The sequence below is a fragment of the Gadus chalcogrammus genome, chromosome 18 (genome assembly GCF_026213295.1).
Source record: "Gadus chalcogrammus isolate NIFS_2021 chromosome 18, NIFS_Gcha_1.0, whole genome shotgun sequence".
NCBI lineage: Eukaryota > Metazoa > Chordata > Actinopteri > Gadiformes > Gadidae > Gadus > Gadus chalcogrammus.
Genome location: NC_079429.1, coordinates 8171816 through 8197033, shown reverse-complemented (window position 1 = coordinate 8197033; position 25218 = coordinate 8171816). Strand labels below are relative to the sequence as shown.

The window sequence follows — 25218 nt, the reverse complement described above, 5'->3', positions numbered from 1 at the left end:
ATGGCGCACCTCAGCCTGGCCCCGCTCGCCATCGACGAGCGCCCCAGCCTGTCGGACTCGGCGCTCACGGTGACGGGCGACTCGGACGCCACGCGGGCGCCCTCCAGCGAGAGGCTGAGCAGGGTCCGAGGACACGCCCCGGCGCGGCGGGACCCCCGGACCGCAGCTCGGGAGCAGCTGGTCCAGCAACTTCTCCTGCCCAGGTGAGAGGGGGCTCGAGGGGAGGGCGTGGCCGTCGGGTGCAGAGGTGACCTATTGTACCACCAGGGGTGAGCGTGATGAGCCGTCAGAAGATCAGCCTCTTCTGACATCACAAGTGGGCGTGTCCACCTGGATGAGTGACGGAGAGATGTGCATCGTTTGCTACAGTCCACCGGGGAGGCTGGTAGACGGATCTAGGTGCACACGCCCACTTGTGAGGCAGAGGCAGGTTGTCAAAACGGATTGTAACGGCTAATCACACTCACACGTGGTGGTATGATATGGGACCTTCAACATGTCTGTCACGGTGGCTCGCCCTTGAGGAGGGTACTTTGATACTTATGAAACACACTCTGTATTTATCTTTGTTTGTATACAAGCGGAGTGTGTTAGTTATGATACAAATTCATGTACGGTTAGGGGTAGATAGGGGTCGATAGCCAATCGAATTTTGCTCCTCGAGCGATAAGCACTTGAAGCCGTTTGCTATTGCATGAAGTCACCATCGCCGTTACGGATCGTAAAACTACGTCTGGCTGTGTTGTGCAATTTACCAATTAACCTCACGGACACTCCTCAAAGCGTTTAAAACAAACCCAACAACCCCAAAAAAAACCCTAACTGGACTTGTAAACGGAAATTAGTTTTCTGCGGCTCGGGTGATGATGAGGGGGGGTTGGTGATGATGAGGGGGTTGGTGATGGCCCCTGTCTCCCTCGGAGGTGAGGCGTGCGTCGCTAATGGATCACATCCAGTCAGCAGACTAATGAGGCCTCCTCCGCCCGTACAGACGGCTGCACTGCAGTAGCTATATCGGAACAGGAGCAGTTTGGAGTGAAGGTCGCAGCACCGTCCCGCTGGTGTCTGGCTGCTGTGTGTGTGTGTGTGTGTGTTGTTTGTGTGTGTGTGTGTGTGTGTGCCTGTGTGTGTGTGTGTGTGTGTGTGTGTGTGTGTGTGTGTGTGTGTGTGTGTGTGTGTGTGTGTGTGTGTGTGTGTGTGTGTGTGTGTGTCTGTTCTTCCTGCATTTCATCCACACTTCTCTGGGCACTGCACGTGTCTGCATAAGTGCATTGGTTGAGTGTGTATATGTTTGCCTGTGTGTGTGTGCTTGTGCATGCGTGCGTACAGTTTTAAGACGACTTCTGAGGTGATTTGCGCAGATGGCTGCAGAAAGACATTCACCTTCACCAACAGCCTCTCAAAGACACGGCCATAATCCCCCAGTCCCTAGCTCCTCCCACCCAAGCCCAAAATACTAACCCAAAGGTGTTCTCGTGAGGGGAATACTACGCTAATGCTACTATTTCTCTATATAGATAGCTCTGCTTTCACTAATTATCAAGACTCTTTTGTCGAGTGGGGCTTTCTTCGGTCTGCTTTAATATTTATACTTCATTCTGTATGCAACAGTTTTTTTCAAATGTATCTCTTGTCCGAGGTACTGTACTATCATCAAAGTATTGTGTTTGTTTGCTTATATTTTATAATCTTCTGTTAGAAAATCAACTACACAACAATTGCACAATTATGTCTTAACCTGATGTGGTAAAACGCTGCAGAGCTGTAGTGATTTCACTGGGTCACCTTGTTGTGTTCCCCAAGCCACCAGGGGGCAGCAGAGGACCACAGCTCACAAGGACTTCCAATCAGTTTTGTCTCACTGATGATTAATATAGTGATTCCATGCACATAATGCTGGCCAAAATAGAGACAGTATTCAGAAGAACAACACCTACTAATATGACTTTGCACATGCGAAGATGTAGGCTGCAGGTAAATAGGAGTAAAGAATATATAAATATTGCTGTTTATATTGCGTCGCAGCAAACAAGAGTATAATACACACACCATTGTATGACGTGGTCCTTCGAAAACACCATGTGACAGCCTGAATAATTATCATCATCAACTTGGGTGATATTATTTACCCTTTTACTTTCCACTTTCAAACGGATACCCTTTTTTGTTTGTGGCTGGGAAAGAGCTAATGAAATGACGACCACCTAGCCAGCAGACTTATCCCGTCAGTACCAACGCTCGTACTGCCTATTAGTGGTCAAGGCGAGTGCAACCCCATTTCTGGTTCAGAACCGCCGTATCTGACGGATCTCTGGATAAGGGATTCCGGGACTGCTGTGACTCATGGGTGTGGTGTTGTCAGGTTATTGTTTTGCACTGCAGTTCTGCTTTCTGCCCTGGGGCAGAGGGGGGGGACTGGCCGGAGCATGGAGCAAAGGCATCCTGGAATGCGTGTAGTACACCAGGGTAATCTCTCCAGGAAGACAACGTTCCATGGGATTCTGATTTTTTTTTTTTTTTGTCGGAATTTGTCCTCATCTCTTCCCTAACTCAACCCCCCCCCCACCCACATCTCCCTCTTTTGGGATGGCTCGGGCTTTGGCACAGAAGCCCATTGTGCTGGAGTGCCCATTGGACCAGACCAGACTTTGAGTCTGGGGGTTGAGGGGGGTCCTGAATTCTCTCAGGACCCCCTGGCATTGTGTGATCTGTGAAACAGGAGAGGCATCCCTCAACAGGTGCTTCTTAACCACACCCTTTCACCTGCCCTGCCCCTCTGTGGGGGGGGGGGGGGGGGGGGGTGGTTGGACACGCTTTAATCCACCAGCCATCTGTCAGTGATGGTTACACGAGATGGCTACTCTCTTGGTTTAGATTAAATCTGTTTTACTGTTCAGCCCTGGCATACTGGTTTCCCTTCTCTTTATGCTCTGTGAGTTTACACCAGGAACTCATTTGTGTGTGTGGGGGGGTGTTTGTGTGTGTGTGTGGGTGTGTGTGTGTGTGTTTGTGTGTGTGTGTGTGGGTGTGTGTGTGTGTGAGAAAGAGAGAGAGTTGATTCAGATGGGGGAGGTGGTTGGTGTTTGGCTAAGGCGAGCCAAGATTCCTGCTAAGCTCAGAGCCCAAGGTCAGCGGGGGAGAGCGCCGAAGTTTACTCAGTGAAAGAGAGAGGGGGAGAGACCATCCAGCACCGAAAGGAGAACGATGGGTAGGTAGGTAGGTGGGGCGAAGACGGGGAGTTCAGCGCGATCTCCGATGACGGCCAACGCAGGGGTGGACGCTGAAAAGAAAGGGGAACTTTTCGTTCCTTTCCCGTCTTTGTGTGCGATTTGAGCGGTGGCACAGGAGTGCCTTCTAAGTCTGGAGGCCCTGAGCAGCGCAGAAGTAGGAGGAGGAGGAGGAGGTGGCAGAAGAAGAGGAGGAGGACGAAGAAGAGGAGGAGGAGGAGGAGGAGGGGGGGCCAAACCCCCACACAGGTGTTTCCCACCACACAGTCGCGTGGCACTCCGCCGCGATGTACGCCACCAGAGGGACCGCCGCCGTCACCGCAGTCAGGCGGTCGGGTTACGGGGCCGGAAGGAGAGCGGGAGGAGGAGGAGGAGGAGGAGGAGGAGGAGGAGGAGGAGGAGGAGGTGGCGGTCGAGGAAGCGGCAGACCACGGCGCTCCAGTAGGCGTGGTACAAGGGCGGAGGAGCTCCCTCCCTCCTCCTCCTCCCCCCCTGTGTTCTGCTGTACCGGGGCCTCAGCGGGGCGAGAAGAGAGGTACCTGCCGGTCAGGGCTTCGTCATCGACCCGTAGGTAAAGCACAACAACAGAAGCCTCGAGCCAAAGCTGTTCCCCCCCCCCCCCTCCCCCTCCATAATGAGCCTGTCTTTCCCGCACCACAGCACACGTCGGATGTGGATATCAGGAGGAAAAGGATTAGTCAGGTGTGAAACGCTCACAGTTTTGCCTCGCGGAAGGGCAGGTACCATGGGGGCCCCCGGTACAGCTCCTCGTCGGTTCTGATCGGCTGCTTGTTCTTCCCTGCGTTATGTGCAGACCACGGGTTGCTGAGGAATTTAGGTTCACCAAACCGCTCGCACACCGGTGTTGAAAAACGTAGCATGTCAGGCTCTGAACCGAAAGAGAAAGGGCGTCAAAAGGAGCTCTGAAGTCAATGATTACCCTGGCGGGGGGGGGAAATGCTTCGTGTGTGTTTACTTTGCGCTCCCTAATGAGCTGTACCTGCTCTGTGGAATTGATTGTTACCTTCTTCGACTGCTTATCAGCCCTCACTGTATCTTGGTCTGGGAAGCTAGCTGCTGTGTTTGCCCAACTGGGATTTTCCCGTCGTCATACAACAGGAGGCTCGATTATGGTCTGTTGTTACTGAGCGGAGCAGAGTTTTTATATTCCACCCCCTTGCTTGTATACTGATCCGACATATCAGCAGTGCTTCTGTCTTTCAAAAGCACTGCTTCTTTCAACACCCCCCCCCCCCCCCCCCCCCCCGTTTGGGAATACGATCTTTTGCTGGAATGGTCACATAGCCCTTCCAACTGTGTTGAGCGACAGCCAAAAAAAGAAAGAAAATGCCATTATGATTCTGAATAGAACTGAACTCCAGGACCTCTTCGCATAACGGCGTACCCAGAAGAGCTTGCTGCTGCTGCTGCTGCTGCGCTGCGGCTCCAGATGACATAACGTGCGTAAATAATTTATCACAGCATAATTCAGATATATGCAGTTCAGCGCTGGCGAACCGCTAATGCGGCAGAGGGCAGCTTAATGAGCTGTAATGGGAGAGAGAGAGAGGGAGATGATAGAGGAGGGATGAGGAGAGGGAGAGAGAGAGGGGAGAGGATGAGAGTGAGAGAGCGAGAGAGAGGAGAGAGAGAGGGGAGAAGAGGAGAGAGAGAGGAGAGAGAGAGAGAGAGAGAGAGAGAGAGAGAGGAGAGGAGCGAGAGAGAGAGAGAGAGAGAGAGAGAGGAGAGGAAGAGAGAGAGAGAGAGAGAGAGAGCGAGAGAGAGAGGAGGAGAGAGAGAGGAGAGAGAGAGGAGAGAGGAGAGAGAGAGAGAGGAGAGAGAGAGAGAGAGAGAGAGAGGAAGAGAGAGAAGAGAGAGAGAGAGAGAGAGAGAGAGAGAGATATTTTGGAGTGTGTTGCCAGAAGTTAGTAGTGTTTTTATAGAAAGCTGTGGAAGCTGCTCTTGTTGCGTCCTGTGCTGAGCAAGACGTTGTTTGAATAGTTTTGCTTTAACTGCCGTGGTTTTGTTCTCGTATACGTCTGGCGAAGTTGTCTGCATCCTTGTTTCGTTCCATGTATTTCCCTCCGTTTTTCTTCTAGCTCCTAAAAAATAACAACAGTGCTTGTTTTCCATCGGAATATTTTGTCTCTACTACTGCTACATTATAAACTGCTGTTTTAGATGAGCTCCGCCATATCGTATTCTCTTCTTTGTCTTTAAATTCATCTTTCCATTCATCCATCCAACATTTACTTAATAAATCATCTATTGTTCACCAAATCGCTGGTATTCCATTAAATCAATTCACCCCCAAAAATCTGGGAATTAGTTTGTAAGTATACAATTACAATTAGGGCATTTAGCAGACGCTTTTATCCAAAGCGACTTGCTTCGTTTTTAATACACACATTGACGGCAGAGTCAACCATGCAAGGCGACATCCAGCTCGTCAGGAGCAGTTAGGGTTAAGTGTCAGGGGGCTCAGGGACACGTCAACACTCTAGGAGGAGCTGGGGATTGAACTAGCAACTTTTCGGTTACAAGACAACTGCTCTACCTCCTGAGCTAAGCCGACCCCACACAACTGGGAATGCGGAAAGGAAAAAACAGTAAATGTTTCTTCCAGTTTTCATATGTTGGGAATCTGGGTCAATATCAAAACAACAGAAAAACGCCTTCTAAATATTTGCAAGAATAAATAGTGTTTATGGCTAAATAACAGGATCATTTCTGACCGTGCATAATGGAGAGATGTATATGTGGATTATGCAGCCTGGAAATAAGCTGAGAAGTTTGAATGTTATGACATTTTAGTGATTAAGGCCAATCAACCTCATTGACCTCCTTCCAACATGTACCTTCACTCTCTTCTGATGTAGAATCTTATTCTATGTTGTTCTTATCCATCGACTCTCTCTCTCTCTCTCTCTCTCTCTCTCTCTTCCCCCCCCCCCCCCCCAAGGAAAACGGACACTGGCCCGTTGCCAAAGCAATATAAGATACATACAGAAGATTCAAAACAACAACACCAAAGCTCTCTCTCTCTCTCTCTCTCTCTCCCGCCCTCTATCCCTCCAGGGAGAAGGCCCGCCTGGCCACGGACACGGAGCTGGACCAGGACCTGAGCGAGCGCCTGGGCCTGGAGACCAGCGAGACGCTGACCAACGGGAGCAGCCGGGCCGACCTGGAGGCGGCCAAGCGGCTGGCCAAGCGCCTCTTCAAGCTGGACGGCTTCCGCAAGTCGGACGTGGCACGGCATCTCAGCAAGAAGTGAGCGCCGGCGTACGCTGGGAGGAGGCGTGTGCGACCCCGTTTTGCTATGAGTGATATAGTATACCACCAGCTGTGAGTGCGATGAGTCGTTAGAAGCCGTTTTTAAAACCGACCTCTTCTGACATCACAAGCGGGCGTGTCCACCTAGAGCTGTGCTGGATAGATCAGTCTACCAGCCTCCCCGGTGGACTGTAGCAGACGTATCTCATCTGTCCGTCATACATCTAGGTGGACACGCCCACTTGTGGGGCCGATTTTCCAAACGGCTTGTGACGGCTAATCACACTCTCACCTGTTGGTATTATATGTCACCTTTAACTGGTGACGTATGGACTCTCACACTGGACTCTTTTATAGGGTCGGACAGATCGCTCATCCCCTGGCAGATACTCTCATAAGCTGCTTTAGGCCGATCCCAATATCGATATTGATAGATGTTGTTTTTGTCTTCGTTATGACTTCATTATTTTGCACAGCTGAATGGGATAGAAATTGCCAGATGTTAACTTAAATTGAAATCTGAAAATTGCCGTGATTTCCACATTCTGACTGGCTGTGTGTTGCTCTAATCGGTTGTAATGAGATTGTTGAGCTGGATCTGTTCGTCAGCCAATCAGTCGTCAGCTCCCACTGATAATAACGAACGTTCGACTAATGAGTTTGCTCCTTACTGGGAGATAGTTTTGTTTTAGTTTTTTCACGACAAGATTGAGACCCCAATGTGTCTTTTTAAAAGTCCCACCTTTGGTCCTCTTCCTTCCCGTTTCTCATTCCATCGCTTTATCATAATTTCCCATCCTATCTCCCTGCCTGCCTGCTGACCTACCTACAAATGTCTTCTCCCTACAGCAATGACTTCAGCCGAATGGTGGCAGCGGAGTACCTCAGCTTCTTCGACTTCAAAGGGCTGGCGGTGGACATGGCCTTACGGTACGTGCTGGTGGGCTACGCAGCGGTTCGACATTGAAAACGCCTGTGAATCTGTTGCCTTGGTTTGTTAAAGTGGCCTTCATTAAATGGTCGTTTCTTGCTAAGAAAGTTTTGGGACCCTTAAGAGACACGTTGGCCTTGTTTGAAAACTGGAGTGTCCTGGTCCTCGCTTCACTCGGGGGCTCTCGTGTCAGTACATGCAGGACAACGCCGCTCCCTAGAGGCCAACTCTGGCTTTGCATGAGGGAGTGAACCCAATGCGTTGGTATCTCATGCTGTTCCACCTAACAACATCTATTTAAACAAATAAAATCAAGCCTATTCTTAATTCTTAAAAAAACCAACAGCAGAGATGCACGTCCCATTGGAAAAAAAACAATGAAACATCATGTGCTTATCTCCTGAGTGACGCCTTACTTCCCGCGCGGCCGGGTTCTGTTTCTCCTCCGACAGAGCGTTCCTCAAGCAGTTTGCGCTGATGGGGGAGACACAGGAGAGGGAGAGGGTGCTAACACACTTTTCAAGAAGATACCTTGACTGCAACCCGGGCATCATACCGTCTGAAGGTGGGGATAGATACAGGGGAAGGAAACGTGCACGTCATTGCAGGTTTACTCCTATCCTGCTCTTGGCAGGATAGGAGTGACAAGAAAAAACTCCCTCCCATGGTCTTTATCCACCTAGCGTTCATGCATTCAGTTTCCTACCCAGCTAAGCGTATAGATCCAAGGTGGGTGCCATGTGAATGGGGCCCATTCTATGATCGCCATGTCGCCGCATACACACTTATCGTTAGTCATTTTTTTCTGTAGTTAATTAATTTTGGAAATGGCGCAGTGCCCATAATGAAGTTCTTGTTTTGTCCTCTAGATGCAGTTCACACTCTGACCTGTGCTCTCATGCTGCTCAATACGGATCTACACGGCCAAGTGAGTTGTGTGTGTGTGTGTGTGTGTGTGTGTGTGTGTGTGTGTGTGTGTGTGTGTGTGTGTGTGTGTGTGTGTGTGTGTGGTGTGTGTGTGTGTGTGTGTGTGTGTGTGTGTGGGGCACGGTAACTGGCTCATGTAGTGCAGACAGAGCACAGGTAATACGAAAACAAAAAGAGAACAGATTTTTTCAGAGAAGCTATTTTCATTAACTTTGGAGACAAGCAACAGTTCTAAATATAGATGGAGACAGTTAGATGTATTATATCAGACAAGAGCCCTTTCATCAGCTGATCTGGGATCAGCCCTCATGCCTTAAAAATCAGGACTTTTATCAGTCAAAGCCTCCTCTTGGTAGGCCGAATTGAGGCCATCGGCGTCTGCGCCACGGCTACTAGGCTACCGGTCTGAGTGATTAAGCACAGGTCCTTCGAAGGGCGATCGGACGAAAGCTCTGAACTTTTGCTCAAAATCAAGCTTGGTTGTTTTAGGCACTGCTTGGAAAAAAACGGGAGAGAAATGCCATTTAAATCATCGCTGTAACCGAGGAAAAAAAACACAAGGTTGAGTTTAACAACCAGCGCTCTCTCCCTTCGGAGATGAAGGACGGCCTCGGATTCATGTGTTCTGTTGGCCTTTTTTTATAATTGTGATAATGAGTCCAGAAGCTGCCGTACCGCGGGGCTTTGACCCACCGAAAGACCGAGGGACCCGACTGGGACATTGGGAACTAGGGAAGGACAACACTCCTCGTCATGGTCACTCACGCCAAGACAAGGATGGCAGGCCTCCATTCTCACTGGAATAACGTTCATTTTAAACAACGGGACCGGGACACACGCTGTTTATGTATCTCAGTCGTAACAACTCTGTTCAAAACAACTCTCCCGTCTCCCTGTCATCCTTATGGCCCCTCTGTGTAATACGATTTCAACAGGAAATAGTGCACTGGGAGTTGGATGTTGAGTCTTTTGCCTCCCTCCCTTGAGATTTAAATGGCAGTGAGTGGATGTGTGCGAGCGGCGGCCACATTGAAACCTCCTCCGCGTGTTGTCTGTCTCCCTCAGAATCTGGGCAAGCGGATGTCCTGCTCGCAGTTCGTGGGCAACCTCGAGGGACTCAACGACGGTCAGGATTTTCCGAAAGACCTTCTTAAAGTAAGTGACAATAGGACTCCTTGCCACACACACACACACACACACACACACACACACACACACACACACACACACACACACACACACACACACACACACACACACACACACACACACACACACACAGCTGGTGTGTGTGGACTCACGCCAGCTGTCACCCACCTCTGTCGTCCAGGGGTTTCCAATCAGTTGACCTCCACTTCCTCGTAAACCTCAGCCCTGGGGGTCAACAATTAGTAATTGTTGACTAATTGTTGTTGTTGTGTCGTCCAAACACAAGGCCCTCCCCCCCCCCCCTTCCGGGCATCTGTGTTCGTTTGGATTAGCGTTATTAGATCAGTCCATTAGCTTAACCCTGTCGACCTCAGACAACAACAGGTCCGGACCAATCAGACGCAGGTGGGGCGGGAGGGGCCGGGGGCGGTGGGGGAGGAAATAACCTAATCAACCGCTGGGGCCGTTGTGGCACCCCCTGCCCGTGCGGCCCTAATGGTGATGGCGTTCATTTCCCCGGCGAAACAGTCCGTCAGCGCCGCCGCCGCCAGAGCCGCTGGTACACAAGTCAACAGGTTGTAATTGGCCGTATCTATAATTCATAGGAGGGGGGGGGGAGACGTGAGACCCGCGTCCCTCGGTGGGACCGGCTAGAATTCATTACCGGAGTGAAAGGCGGGGGCCGTGTTTATGCACAAACTACTCCATCCCCCCCCCGTCCTCCCAAAACCAAACATGCACCCCGCGAACCCAGCGATCGAGTGAGAGACCCGGGGAAGCAGGCCCATCGACCTGGTGGCTGTTTTATTAATGTGCCGTATAGATCCGGAAACAGTCGGTTAAATCCTGCTTTGCACCAGTTCTGACTGTTTCCCTGCTCTCGTTCGCTCTCGCACTCGTTCGCTCGCTCTCTCACACACACACTTGCTCTCCCTCCCTCACACTTCCTCTCTTGGTCTCACCCGCTGTGTTTACACCCTCTGGCCTCATGCGCACTCTCTCCCTCACTCTTTAAAGCTGATCAGCCTTCTCTGTACACTCGCAGTCGGTGCGGCTCCCTGGCTTTCTGCCTTTTGATATTTTCTTAAAGCAGGACTCCTCTTTTCATCCCTTTTTCCTTTCATCTCCCAAGTTCCCTTCCCTTCCCTTCTTGTATACCTTATAGCATTCCCTCTCTTCCTCCCCCCAAAGGCATCTCTTCACTTCGCCTTTCCCTGCTTTTACCTTTACAATTTTCCTCACTATCTTGACATCTTGTTTATTTATATATATTTAGTGACTCCCATCCCTTCTTCTTCTTCTTCTTCTTCTTCCTCTATCATCTTATCCCTATATCACTTTCGGCTCCAAAATGACCAACATTCCTTATCGTGCAATTTCCTGCCATTTCCTCTAATCCCTCATTTCCTCCACTCATTTCCTCCCTTTCCCATTTAAAAACCTTTTCATCTGTGCGCTACCGGGTTTACTGCTGCGGTTAGTAAATTGGGACACAGGATTCCTTTCCCCCCCATCTCTTATTCTCTCTCTACCACTTTCTCTTTCTTTCGTTCTTTCTTTCTTTCTTAATTCTCTATTCTGTTTGGCTCACATTTCCCTGACCCAACGCACAAACACACACACACACCCACACTGCATAGCTAGCCCAGAATGCTACATTTAAATTTTTCATACAGCCCTCGCCCCCTCCCTCTCTGCGTGGTGCACTACAGGACGATGCACATGTTTTTTTTTTCTTGTCACTTGTTAATTTTCTCATCTCCCCGCTGTGTCCCTTGGGTGGCTCTCCCTTCATCGTCACTTAGAGTGAAAAAAGGGATCTTTCTTCCCTCACCTTCATTACCTCCGTCTTGGGTTCTTTGATTTCCGAAAGAGCACAACGCCCTACAAGTACACCTTTGAAGAAAGGAAATGTGTTCATCTCATGGTGGCCATCTTGACTACTGTGTTGAAAACTGATTGGTGTTGCTCGGTTTTTACTCATTCAGTTGTATTCTATTTATGTGGTTGTTCCTAAAGGATCAAACCTTATTTCACTTAAAAATCGAGGCACTGGTCTTATCCCTCTGATTAAAGCACATATTGCTATTGGAGTTGACGCTTTGTCATCAATATTTTGTATTATTTCAGTTATTTTTATGGAATCAAGCAGAAAATGTAATAACAGTACAGTACAGGCCAATTCATTTTCTGTTACAATAGTATTACCTGGAGCAGGGCAAATCATTTGTATACAAAATGGAAATGATTTGCTGCTTCGTTTTGGAAACGTTAAGCAAAGCTAAACACTGTGCTGGCGTCCTGTCTGTGTGCTAGTTGGCCAGTATGTCATACCGTTTTAGAGTCTGCCAGATGGGGAGGCTGTACTCAGAGGGACAAGGACACCTGGCCAGGCTACCTGCAGAGACTCCCATGCTTGAGCAGAAATCGTCTGCCTGGTGAGCTGTAAAATAACAAGCAGTGGCACTAGCAAGGCCCCTGTGTGACAGCTCCTCCCCACAGTCTTTCGATCTTTCGTAAATTTTCACTCGAACTTCGATACCAGCATTGCTGTCGACTTGTTACTGTAGTGTACTTGTAAAATATCTCGCTGGTACACGACCCTGATTCGTAGTCCTGTGTAAAGAAAGAGGGCACACGCGCTCACAGAAGCTCGCCTAGATAAAAGAACGACAAACAAAGTTGGTGTCCGTGGGGTATTTGGTGCGTAAGGCTGCCAAAACCTGGACCTCCACTCGCCCTGTTGGTGAGCATTCCCCGTGGCATGTGGCTGTGACTCAACCTCACCCTACCAGATCGAGGGATTGTTCAGATCACAACCTAGCAGGGGAGCAAATTGCGAGTCATTTGTGACGATGTGATGTCCGTGGTCTACTGACTGCCACAAAATCGTCACGGTTTGATGCAAAGGCCTCCTGATTGGGAGGCCTCGTTTGAGCTTGAGTGGTCGAAAATGTCGAAAATGGTGAAGGAATCAAATCATTCGGTCTTCATCTATTTGTACACGTTAGGGGTGTGCATCTCTCCTTTATTGGATGATCCGATACGTATTTAGATACATGCGTTACGAATGATTCAGGGACGATCCATTTTAAGATGGAACGTTATGATTCGATGATTCGATTCAATGCTCTCAGGATCCGGTACGATTTGTTGTGATATGATTTAATCCGATAGATGGTTAATAGTTGTTGAATGTTAACACAAAAGAAATATTTTTCGACCATTCAGCAGCGGACAAAAGCCTCACTATTGTAAATTGTGTAGGACAGTCATGAAATGTATTGATTATCCTAATTTTATTTTGAAAAACGTAATTTATTTTGAGATTATTAAAAAATGTCAGATCGCTCAAAATAAATGGATTTTTTCGACCAAACAGATCACTCGAAATAAATATTTTTTGGGGGAAACGGAATGAAATCTGTTGACAATACTGTCTTGATATCAGGCTTAAGCTTTACTCAACCGATTCGAAACGTTTAAATCGGTGCATCGAGCAATTCTTGGTTGTTTCAAATTGATTCAGGGGCCTGCATGTCGATGTAGTCGCATCTGTGAACCCTAACGTGTGATTTGTGAAGTCTTTCTAACTTAACCACTGTTGTTAATTTATGGAAAAATGTATTCAAACTGCTCATGTATCTTGATAAGGTTAAAGTTCTTGCTGGGTATGCAATATGCCTTTGCAATCAAGAGATTGACATTTCCAACTACATGGAAACAAAACAAAACTCCAAATTGTGTGTCCAATCGCAAAGCGACGGGCTTATGAATAACTTACTTGTGTTGTGTTTTTAAGGTCAATGAATTTTATGTGCAATCTCTTCACACCGTACAGGAGGTTAACAAGTCTGTATCAATGTCGGCATCTGTAAAAAAGATTTGGTCTCCACTGGGTCCTACCAACCCTTTACCCAGACAAGGGAAGCTTCCTCTGATATAGATCACTGATATATTTCCTATTAATACTTGAATAGAGGAGGGGAGTTGCCAGATCTCTATCTGTAAACCACACTTGGGCATGGCTTCATCTCTATCTCTATCCATCTTCATCTCACAAAGGCAAACACTGGGATATTTAGCTTTTGTTCCAGTGTCTGGAACAGTGGCTCGTTTTTCATAATGCATTGGCGTCTGGGACCTTAGTTAAAAAGAGAATAAGAAATGCTTCTCGGGGCTTGGCTGTGTTTTGTGTTTATCGTCAACCAGATGGTGATGATGTGGCGGTAAAGTGAAAAGTCCATTTGCAGTCGGACATCAGGCTTTTTGAACAACCGGCCACTGTATGAGCCTGTCGTTGCTGTTACCATAGTTTCCAATCTGTGAGTCTTCCCTTTTCTATTTAGCAGTTGCTGTTGCCACTTGGGCCTCACACTGATCATTCAGTGGATTTGGTGGTGGAGATGGTGCGTGCTAAGATTGTTTAGACCCTACTAAGTGTTTGGAGATGTGTTAGTTAAGGTGGTGGGGTTTGCTGTCAAACCAGGGGGGGGGTCTTGCTATTATAGTAAATATTCATCTTATTTTCATGCAAACTCTCAGACTTGCCCTGCAGCCTGATCTTTACACAGAGAGTGAATGAAGTTTAGATTATTTTATACTTTTGTATAATATTTACAATAAAATAAACTGACACAGCACTTTACAGCTTAGGCAGCCGCCTAAGCTGTAAAGTGCTGTGGGAATCCCAGAGTGTTTGTATCTCTGTTAATGGTGGTGTCGTTCTTAGCCTAGAGCACAGTTGATTACTTTGGGAAAAGGGTGTTTGAGGTGATTACCAGGTTTGTTAACAGTGAGAACCAGATCTGACTCAACAAACCGAAACAACTCGCGTCAGGCCATAACACACCTATGCTTATTTTAGCCCTAGTTAGCTAAGCATTCACACGTTGTGTGAATAGAAATGAATGGGCGACAAAACGATCTGCCTCAAGGCATTGTTGCTGTCTAGGCTATAGCATGCATCATCAAATTGTTTTCTATACTTTGTCTTGATTTGTGATCATATTCAATATGCAGCTTGGTGCAACATCTGGAGAATCACAATAACTGTAGTTATACTTTCAAGCAATTTTGATTTGCTTCCATTTTAGTGCAATTCAATTTGACTCTTTTTATTGTCTTGTGTGTTACGTCTTTTTATACAGCCAGAGCAATCTTTTTCCTCATAATAAATCGAACGACAATAATGCATTATTTTTCGATAAATAGTGACGTTATTCCATTTGTTCAGGCCAACTATGACATTGTTTGCTCGAGCATGCCTTTTGTTTACTCATTTTTGTCCGCTGTTGAATATCGCCGTGTGAACGCAAGCCAAGTGGGAAAGTGAAACATCATAACAAATGAGCCGCTGCTCTGTACAAATTCAGGTAAGCTAAAGGTGTAGGTGTGAATCAGGCAAGCGGTAGGTGGGAATCAGCCTAGGTGACTCTTATGCTATCTATGCCCGCCTTTCCTCTCCTCTGAGTTAAGCCTTCAGAGCAAGTTTCTGTTCATCTTTTAACATTGTTATTTGGTCTATTTCAGGTAAAATTGTTTTAATCACTCCATCGATTCTTATTTAAACAAATACATGCTACGATTTGGATGTTGGTCAGACTGCGGTGCCCTTTGAAACTAAAATGGGAACTTATGAGATCAGGATGGTTTCACAAGTCTAGTACTCACCCCTCAAAAAATCCCTGACTAATCTAACACATGCTGTGTAATTTGCAGCACGAGCAGAGGTTCATAGGCACTATTAGCAACCATCGACCGAACAGAGTGTGCATTCAACCCTGAGAGCATGGCTTTTAGGGTTGAAAAGCCATGAAGCAAGCCCAAAGAGCAAATGTGAACTTTGTTGAATAACTTTCTTTTACTTGCCCGGCCTATACGTAAACCCCATACTTTCTTCTGCACAAGCGGGAAAGATTTGGCCCAAACCAAATACAGGATATGTGAAAAATATAATTTATAGTCTGAGGAGTACATCTCTCTCTCTCTCTCTCTCTCTCTCTCTCTCTCTCTCTCTCTCTCTCTCTCTCTCTCTCTCTCTCTCTCTCTCTCTCTCTCTCTCTCTCTCTCTCATATATTCCCTCACATTCTCTCTCTCTCTGATCAATGAGTTAGGTAATCTAGATCTACTTTAAGACAAAAAGTTTTTGAATCCTGGTCAATCGCATGCATTAAGCAGTCATTAGTTTGTACCTGAATGTTGCGCAAACAATTATTCATCATCCAATACAGGGTATTGGATGATGATGAGAAAGAGAATCAGAGGGAACCAACTCACTGTCTCTCAACTGTCCATTGGGGATTGAGTGGAGAGATCTGAACCAAGGATTCAGTGTGTGGGAGAGAAGCCAGGTGGAACAAGCCATAAATAGACCCGTAGAGAGGGACAGAGATCAACATGAGAAGACGTATGGAGATCCAGATTCAGTGTTTCTACCATGCAAATACGGAAACACTGAAAATAGCCTCTGATTGGCTCTTAGTTAGGTTTGGCTTCCTGCCTGGCAAGAAATGCTAAACGTTTCCTCAATTTGACAAACTGGGACTTCCAAAGTCTCAGTTCCTCTTCCTTATATTTATTTTAATCAGGCTACTGCTGCCATTAACAGCAGGAAAATGAAAGGGAGATTGAGAGAGAACATTTACATTTTCTTTATCGAATCGGTACAACATATTCACTACCAAAAATGATGAAGTCCAACAATAAACAGCATTTATTTTGGCAGCAAAAATCGCAAAGTAATTAAAGGACATTGTTCCTTTAATGTTGGAACAATTGTTCCTTATTCTGCATTTTTCAAACTTGGACTGGATCTATAGCCCTGAATCCAAGGGGTTTTATTTTTTCTTGTCAGCCATTTTGCTGACCAAGAGATAAACGTTGGAGTCCATGGACAGTATTTCAGTATTTCATTATTAACACACCACTAACTTGTATCCTTATAACCCTCTTCAATACCACGGTACCAGTACTTTGCTTTTCTGAAGATTACTATTGAGAACCCAGTTAACTGGCTTCCCAGTCTGGAGCAAAAACATTGTAGATCATCTCAGAAATAGGGCAGCCTACCTTCTCCCCCTTATATGTTGGGCCATGTGAATAAGGCAATATATTCCTTTAATCTGGTTTGGTTTTGGATACATTATTTGGGGAAAAAGCCTACAAACCTCTAGTTTTAGAAGGAGAGTAGGAACTGTCCTAGTAGATCTGGTGAAATCGAACTCTGAAGTGTTAGGGAGGTTAACTGATAAGACTGTTGATCCGAAGACAACATCCAGAAGCTAATTGTCCAAGTCGTCTCAGCTCAAGTCGATCGTGGCCCCTACTTTCAGAAACTCGGCAGCCGGCTGTAGACCACAGTACCTGACCATTACGCATCGATATGAAATAGCTTGCTCCCTCATCTCAGATACAGGAGACCTCTGGTGACTTGCTTTTGGGTAGCTATTTAATTAGAAGGAGCTAGGCCATCGACGTCTTTGAAGCTAGTGAACAAGTCTCAGATCAGGCATGAGAGAGAGGCACCAACCGCTGACCATGGCAGCTCTCTGCCAACTGGCCTCAGCGCGCCTGTAGCTTCCTCAGGTCCCTGGTAGACGGCGAAGGCCAGATGTCCGTAGATGTATTTTCTGCCTGTTTCTGTTGGCAAGCATATCTCTACCCTGTTTCACCACATGGAAAGCGTTTATCAGTGTTAGCGTAGACTTCCGTTGACATACAGTGTGGAACACGCTAAAAAATGTTTACATTCCAACATGAACATTTAATGATTTTGTCCGACAGTCAATAAGTATGTCAATATGCCTCTCCTCTGAGATGCCATTCATATCTTTGCTCGTCTCAAACTAATAGAATTGCAAGTAATACAGACCTGCATACAGATTTCTACGCAGTGCATGGTTATCTGGGTCTGCAAACATTAATCCAAAACCCAAGGTCGTTTTCGGTCAACAAATTGTTGTCTTTTATTACACGTTTCTCTATCATATTTGGGACATTTTTAGATTTTACTTTTAGTATTGTACTGCCTTGACAGAGGTCAAATCTCTACCGGTAGCTTTCCAGTGACTTTACTTTCAAAGTATTAATTTTATTGGGTTGTCGGGACCAAACAAAAACAAGGCGGACATTTCAATGTCGACAATGCGTCCAAACATGGCATAGTTATTTAGGATGCATAATGCTGGTTGTGTTGCGAAATATGATTAATGGAGAAGATTGTGAACACAATCTATCCACGCTCCATTGTTGCTGCGTACATCTAACAGATAATCTGGAGGCCAGGAAGCCTCATGTTTACATGATGAATAAATAAAAAGTTTGCTCTTATCCGGTACATCTGGTCTTGTGAGCAACATTACGCTAACCATTAATTTGCTCGGTGGACCGCTGCCTTTCTCTCTAGACCTTGCTCCGTTGTCCCCGTTACTGATAGCCAAGTCAATAACTCTAACTGACATATGTTCTCGGGAGAGTACTCCTCTCTCATCTGTCTTCTGAAGCTGAGGTCTGGCAGGTGATAACCCCAGCAAACAGACAGACAGACACACACAGACACACACACACACACACACACACATACCCAGCCGATGTGTGGTTAAATCTGCGCACATCATTTATATGAAATTGTGCTGTTGATAAGGATGATTATAATTAATGTTATATGATCCGTTTTATTGTTTTTATTGAATGTAGCAGCTGAATGAAAAGGATCATTTATTTATGATGATATCAAAATCCCAGTCATCATTTGTTGTGATGTAGTTACTCACAGGCACCGTGGGGCTGTGGGATCCTTCTCTTTAGAATTCATGAAATCCTCAAGACACTAATCATGATCGACGCTCACGCGTCGTCCCAAAGGACGGGTGGATTTGGGTGAAAAGCGATGCTTCTGCTAATTTTTCTGATGTTTTATTCATAGTTCAATCGCAGTGGTGCAGAATGTTAAGCACAATTTTGTTTCTCCCATTTCTTGTTTGTGTGTTTGTGTAGATATATATATATGCATACAAATAGGCTTGCTTCCTGTCATTCTGTGACTCGTCCGCTCTCCTTTACCTTTCCAGCCTCTCTCTCTTTCTCTCGCTCCATCAGCTGAAAGGCAGCCATCGAATGCTAATTGCAATTCAGAGTGTATCAAAAAGCTTTGTTTCTGTGTGTGTGTGTGTGTGGTAACCGTGTGTATGTACACGTAGACGAGGCAGTTGGAAGAGTGTGATTCGCTGGTGAGTGACTGAAAAAAGGGAGGGAGTGAGGGACACGGCGAGGGAGGTGTGCATTGACGAAGTAGGGGGGAGAGAGAGAGGGAGACGCGCACACACGCACAGCGAGGGAGCGAGAGATAGAGCAGGATTCCTCTCACATTTTTATTCTACTGCGACTCAGGGAGCCAGTCCTCCTCAACAGCCAGAGCGAGGGAACGGCAGTGAGGACGAGATAGAGAGAGGCAGAGAATCACCGGAGACGAAGCAAAAAGGGGGGCTGAAAAGATTCCCGGAGAAGATGAAAGCTGCCTCTCTAGATTTTTTTATCTCCGCTGCCTCCCTGCGCACCCACACCGACGCCCACCGCATGTGCAAAACGGCAAGTGTTTAAAAAAAAAAAGAGAAACCGGGCTGGAAGCACGGCAATTCGGAGGAGCCATCGATGGGGAAGCGCTAAAAGGAGAAGTGGATCACAGCGGGGGAGGATGGAGTAACCCATGGCAACGGAGCCGTAAACACAGACGTTGAACCAGGGGAGCAGGTGGATCGGACTTGTGCTCTCCACCGTGGAGGACCGCGGCCGGAAAGAAGAAAAACGATGTCACCGTGACAGTCGGCGCGGTCACTTGAACACAGACTGGTATCCATCTTACAGCCCGGGCAGCGTGCTGGAGGACACGGGACCCCCGCCTTGCCGCGTGCCGGCTTCTCCTTCCACGCTCCTTTTTTGTTTGCCTTCGTATTTCAGCTCCTCAGCTGACTCTGGGCGACCCATGTTGCTCTCACTACTACTAAATTATTTTAGTTTGGTGTCTCCGACGTAGTGACGCATTTGAGAGCACTCTTTGAGATCCCTTCTCTTGAGTAGGCGGTGGGCGTTGTTTGTCCCTCTTTGGTTGACTCCATCCCCGTCTGTTTCTGTTGTGTGTGTGTGTGTGTGTGTGTGTAGTTTGTATTGTTCTGGTTTACTGTGTGGCTTCATATACGGGCAACGCTTTCGGCGCTGTCATTTAACCTCCCCATTTCCCTCCTTTTGCACCCATCTGTTTTGTGCTCGGAGTCTGTCGACACATTGGGCTAAGTGTTGCATGCCATCTGTTACTCTGTGAATGTGCACGTGTGCGTATATATATTTGGATGTTCATCCCTGTGCCTGGAGTGGTTCGCTACCTCTCGGCTGTCATTAAAAGGGGGTCATCTGGTCCTGAAGCCTAGGCTGAAGGGAAGGCGTCCTTATAGGGCTTGCAGGGTTCAGTGTATCCTACTCGTGTCGACTGCTACTCCAAGGAAGTTAGACTTCGCGGGGCACAGCGTTCACTCACTTTCTGCATCCCCCGTGAGGACGACGTTTGGATTTATTCCCTCATCTGACAATTGAACAGTCCTGCTGTGTTCCAGTCACCTGTGGCAGAAAGACACCCGTCATTCCCGACTCTCCTGTCCTGGATCATCAGCCCCTTCGCACCCCTTCGCGTCACTGTCACTCCCGTCCATCTATAATACATTGCCGTCTGCTCAATTATTCACCACCAGGTGGGCAGTCTGCGGCTGCACTCCAGCCGCTGAGTGGGACTTTTCAGACGAAGCCGCTGGGAGTTACTCGCCGGCTGTCAGCACGCCACACGGGTTCAGTGACTGGCAGGCAGGAGCCGGATGACATGTCCTCTCTTGCTTTCTGTTAGTCCCCTCCTCCCCGTCCTCCCCGTCAACCGCCAGCGCCGTGCCTCAGTACCGGGCGCGGACCCGCGGCCCAACCTTGGATTAAACCGGGCGTAATAATCCAGCCTAAATAAAGCCCCCTTTTTCTCAGTCTCAGTGTTTGTTTTGTTTTTTGTAATCGCGTTACCGTTGAGTCACGCCTCGCACTCTTCACTTGGAGCATAAGTGGCTGAAGTGCCGGCGTTCCAGTGCCGACCGAGAGGGACAGAGTCAGCGCTCTGCGCGCTCGCCCCCCCCCCCCCCCCCCCCCTCACCACACCACCACCCACCCCCACCCACCCCCTGCACCTCATTCATTCTGACAATGATCGGCGTCAACAGCCTGCACTCCGCCGGGCGCCTGCGCTCACGCTCCCTCTGCTCGGTGCGCTACGGACGAGACTTCCGGATGATGGACCCGTTTCGCTACCCCCGGACGCCGCGCTCCCGCTCCCTCAAACCCCTGGTGTTCCCAGACCTCCTGGGAAAGGCCCAGGACGGACAGAATCACCCTCAGGCCCGCAAGAGAAAGAAGGTACTGTATGTTTATGAACAGCGCCGCCAACACCATCGCATAGGCTGGTCCCGTCTTAAGACGAGAACAAAAGAGGCTTGCGCTGTAGCAGGGCGAACCTCAACTCGGGATGTTTCTCCCTGCGTTGCAGTAGGCTGCTGATGTTTTCTCACAAAGGGAGCACAGACGACGCCGTGGCATGAATCCATACCATCGTTTTTCACCACAATTTTTTTTCTATCCAATCAATGCAACGTCAATGAAATACCTTTCTGCTTTGTACATCCGTCGTGCGGTTGGATTGTGGTAGATGTTGGCGTAAAAAACCACGAGGGCATTGGGTGAACAGTTTCTTTTTTTGAATGTGTTAAATCTGGCCCATTGCGCCTGTTTGCTGGGTTGCTCTACTTAAGGAGAACAGGCACACTTATTACTTGGCACAGCATGAATGGAGAGGTTGATGTAGGCGAGTGTCTCGACAGCAGGCCATGTTGACCACACCGCTCTCTGGTACAGTATGTGTAATGGGGTCGCCACAGGGGTACCGGTGCGGCATTTTGGGGCTACGACTGACGTGAATGAAACGGGCGACAAACAACCATGCGTCTCATGGGGCCCTGAAGCACAAGGAAGCGCGGTACGGAGCTCCGATTGATTCAAGCCCCTTCCTCGCCTTTACATCAGCCGGGCCCCCCCCCTCCCCAGGTCTGTAGTAGATTACTCCCTATTGACAGAGCTCTTTGGGGTCATTACAAGACCCTTTTGACAGACGCTTTTTACAGTTGCTATTAACTGTCCTGTGACATATTATGCATGTTAACAAATTTGACCCTATGGGCGTACGATCACAGATAGAACATGTATTTTGTACACCTTTTTCCAAATCATGCTGGTTTCCAACGGCTCAATTGTTCAATTAAATTGGTAAATTTGAGTTTGAGGAAGAGCAGATATTGATATTGCCTTTTATTCTTTAAAAAAAAAAAAATTTCAATTCAGAATGAACTCGATCTCCTTGTGGAGCAGCAGATTAATACCCTTTTAGCCCTAACAAGTTCACGCTCAAATGTGGCCGCTGACCAGATTTGTACAACGGATAAAGGGCGGTGGTTTCAAAGCAGCTCCCTGCTGCTTTCCAGCACACTCACTCTCTGCAGGAGAAGCAAGGCCTACGTATTTACTCATTGTCCATATTTATATGCACCAGCATAAGCTCACAACACACTTGGAGATGCCAGATTATACATCACACATCGATAGACCATTATGGGAACTAAAACCAAAGGGGATGATTGTGGCTCATTGCCGGCAAATATTCCCTTTGCTCTGGCAATCCGAGCAAAGTGCACTACTGGGCTCAGTTTCAAAGGAAAACTTAAGCAAATTAGCCTGATTAGACACACTGCAAGAAAAGCCCCTCCCGTTTCAAATCACATTTCAACCAACCAAAAAACCATAACCCAAAGTAATCACATGTTGAACAGTTCCCATTAACACTGTGGCATTTAAATAGCCAAAAACCCATCCGCCACTTCTCCACCAGCCATTCTCAATCAGTAGAGGACTCCGCTCTCTCGCTCCCCAGATGGCTGGAGCGTCACTGGTGAGAAAGACACAGGGCTGGGTGTGAGTCTGCGCTTTTGTCGACACTGAATGGCGTGGCAATGAACTGTCCGCAAGTGTCCTTTCAATCTCCCCTACTGTCACCGAGGCACCAGTGCGTGATGGTCACACCTTCCCTATCTCTCGCTCCCCCCCCTCGCTCTCTCGCTCACATCCTTCTTCTATAGTCTTAAGGCTTAGTAATGGTTCCACATTGACGCAGCGTAAGGGGAATTACACACCCATTACGTCCTTGCGGAACCTCCCTGCGTCCACTGCAAGGGCCTGACGTGCGCCTCCCAAAAATGTTAGCCTTGCGTCGAGGTAAGGGCAAGGGCTGTGATTGATCTGCTAACTAAAACCTGACGTAAACCCGGCGCGGAACCCAAACAGGTTCACTACTGCGTCGAAGCGTCGGCGTGGTCATTGTGTTGCGTCGACGTGGAACCATAACTGAGCCTTTAGTAGAAGTTGTAGACAGAGTGGACCATATCACATGCCTGCCCTCCAAATGCCTCGTGGCACACAGGGCCTTGGACCATATCACAGACAGCAGAATATCCCATAGTCCCTCTGAGGGTGGATGAGTTTGTGTGTGTGTGTGTGTTTGGGGAGAGATTTAAATATGTCTAAATGGCTTGGCTACCACTACAAATGCTACTTTCCAGTGTCGCATGTTCCCAAAGTCTGGTGCGGTTCCCTGAGAAGAAACCAAAGACATGCAGCAATGCCATCCTTGCCTCCCCCCGTATTGATTTTCTTTAAAACTTATTGTTATGGTGTTATACAACAATTATACATTCTCTATTGGTTTATGGATCTTTTATTTTGGTCTGTTTATGGTTGTGTGGGGTCTGCTTACTGTCTGTTTATCGGACTGAATGGTGGACTGGCTAGAGAATGAACCTTCATGACAGAGGTGTAATGGTAGAGTCAAACACAGTATCTCATGATGTTAATTATGGGCAATAGCATACCCATAAACATATAGTATACATAGACCCTGCATTGGCCTTCCGGATTGCTTGGTTGTTGTTTACAGGCCAGTCCTCGCCTCTCCAATATGGCGAAATAATGACATAATCGCAGCAACCGAAGCACTCGAAGCAGTCACGGCAGCATCTGTATATATATTCCCATGAGCATGCCTACAGACCCATCATTAACTAAATGAGCAGCACCTGCTTTTTCTACCATTCCCCTTCTATTACACCTCTGTGATAAGTAAGGGATAAGGAACAGCGCGCCGGTCATTATTGCAAAATACACCCAGACAGGATGACAAAGCATCCATAACGTCTTTTCTTCATTGCAAATGACTGCTTAAAAGAAATAATTGACCAATCGAAATCGAGTATTCAACTAAGCTGTGTAATAAGGCCAATATGCATTCCAAGGTACATTTTAAACCACGGATGGAGAATGGCATAACCCCATGAAAGAGGTATTTGTGCCACAATGGCACTTGGGTGGCACAATGGCGCTTTTTCCCCGAGCAGCCATATTGGTTCTATCTGAATGTGCAAACTGGGAACCCCCTGTTGAAGGTGTGCTGGCTGCGATGTTTAAGTATCGTGTCTAACTGCAGGTTTTTTTTTTCTTCCCCAGGCCCTGTACAACGCCATCAAGAATCAGAAGCTACAATGGACACTGTGAGTATTCTCCCTAGTGTCTACTGTCCCTACCTGTTCTCTTACCAACTCCTCCAATCACACACTGGCTTCTTCACTATCTCGCTTATCTCACCGTTCCATCTCTCTCGGTCTCTCTGTCTCTTGGTCTCTCGGTCTCTCTCTCTCTACTCTCACTCTCACAAATACACGCATTGAAAGGGGGAGATTCTGCAGAATCAGAGATAGCAGAGTGCACTTATGGATTAGCTTATTAGCAGCCCTATTAAAGCTAAGGTAGGCAGTTTGGCTACTTTCAGTTGGCTACTTTCAAACTCAATCTGAACGGCGTAAGCTAGTGTTTGAAAGTAGCCAACTGAACAAATCCCTTCGAAGCCACTCCCCCAAAACCCATGACTAGCTCGCTAGCTTTAGCAATAGTTCTGCTTGACCTGGTGGAAGATTCCGGTCACGTGCAGTTAGCGCACAGGCATGTAATGAATGCAATGATGGGCTTATTCCTGGCCTGCAACAGCCACAGGTACCTTTCTTTTTTTGGCAGAGCATTTGATATATTTATTGCTGCCGTGATGTAAAAATTATTTCACCGAATATTTTATAAAAACAATGGCTCTGAAATAAATCACCTACCCTAACTTTAATGACGTAGGAGTCGCCTGGCTTGTGATGAAAACATTACTGTGTCAAGGGTTGCTATTCTGGAATAGGCGCTCCAAAGGGCTGCTGTGATGCCAATTAAGTCACTAGCTTTCCAAGCTTTGTTGCCATAGCTACGGCACCATGGATACGACTCTGTTGCTGCCGCATCGCACTCCACACGCTTCTCCTAGATCTTTTTCGCGAGAGCAAACACATGCGTGCGTTGGTTACACACACACCCCGACACACTCTAGCACACATACGCACACTCTCACCTGTACACACAAATGCCTGAATATCTGCACGCACTAGATACAGGCACACTAGCAGACATACCTTGACGGAAAGCTAAACATGAGAGGGAGGTGGGAGAGGAGGAGGGAACCAGGTCTGTTTAAAAGGGCTCCTGCATGACGA

The 25218-nt window shown here is 47.5% G+C and overlaps 2 protein-coding genes across 2 annotated transcripts in view; one reads left to right on the top strand and one right to left on the bottom strand.

The window, feature by feature from the left end:
* Nucleotides 1–24228, top strand: LOC130371804 (PH and SEC7 domain-containing protein 1-like). The gene is made up of 7 exons (XM_056577670.1): nucleotides 1–203; nucleotides 6306–6497; nucleotides 7350–7430; nucleotides 7884–7996; nucleotides 8301–8359; nucleotides 9424–9513; nucleotides 24140–24228. The coding sequence occupies exons 1-7, from the start codon at nucleotides 1–3 to the stop codon at nucleotides 24185–24187; spliced, it is 786 nt and encodes a 261-aa protein (XP_056433645.1). The 3' UTR covers nucleotides 24188–24228.
* A 344-nt stretch (nucleotides 24229–24572) lies between these two features.
* The window catches only part of LOC130371803 (transmembrane protein 150A-like), an 11280-nt gene continuing 10634 nt past the window's right edge, over nucleotides 24573–25218 (bottom strand). The window contains exon 6 of the mRNA XM_056577669.1: nucleotides 24573–24593. Within this exon, the coding sequence (XP_056433644.1) occupies nucleotides 24573–24593 (21 nt within the window). The remainder of the gene's footprint in view (nucleotides 24594–25218) is intronic.

Coding starts and splice junctions, on each gene's coding strand:
- LOC130371804 (XM_056577670.1), top strand. CDS start 1: ATGGCGCACCTCAGCCTGGCCCCGCTCGCCATCGACGAGCGCCCCAGC. Junction 6,498..7,349: donor GCACGGCATCTCAGCAAGAA/GTGAGCGCCGGC, acceptor TTCTCCCTACAG/CAATGACTTCAGCCGAATGG. Junction 8,360..9,423: donor ATACGGATCTACACGGCCAA/GTGAGTTGTGTG, acceptor TGTCTCCCTCAG/AATCTGGGCAAGCGGATGTC.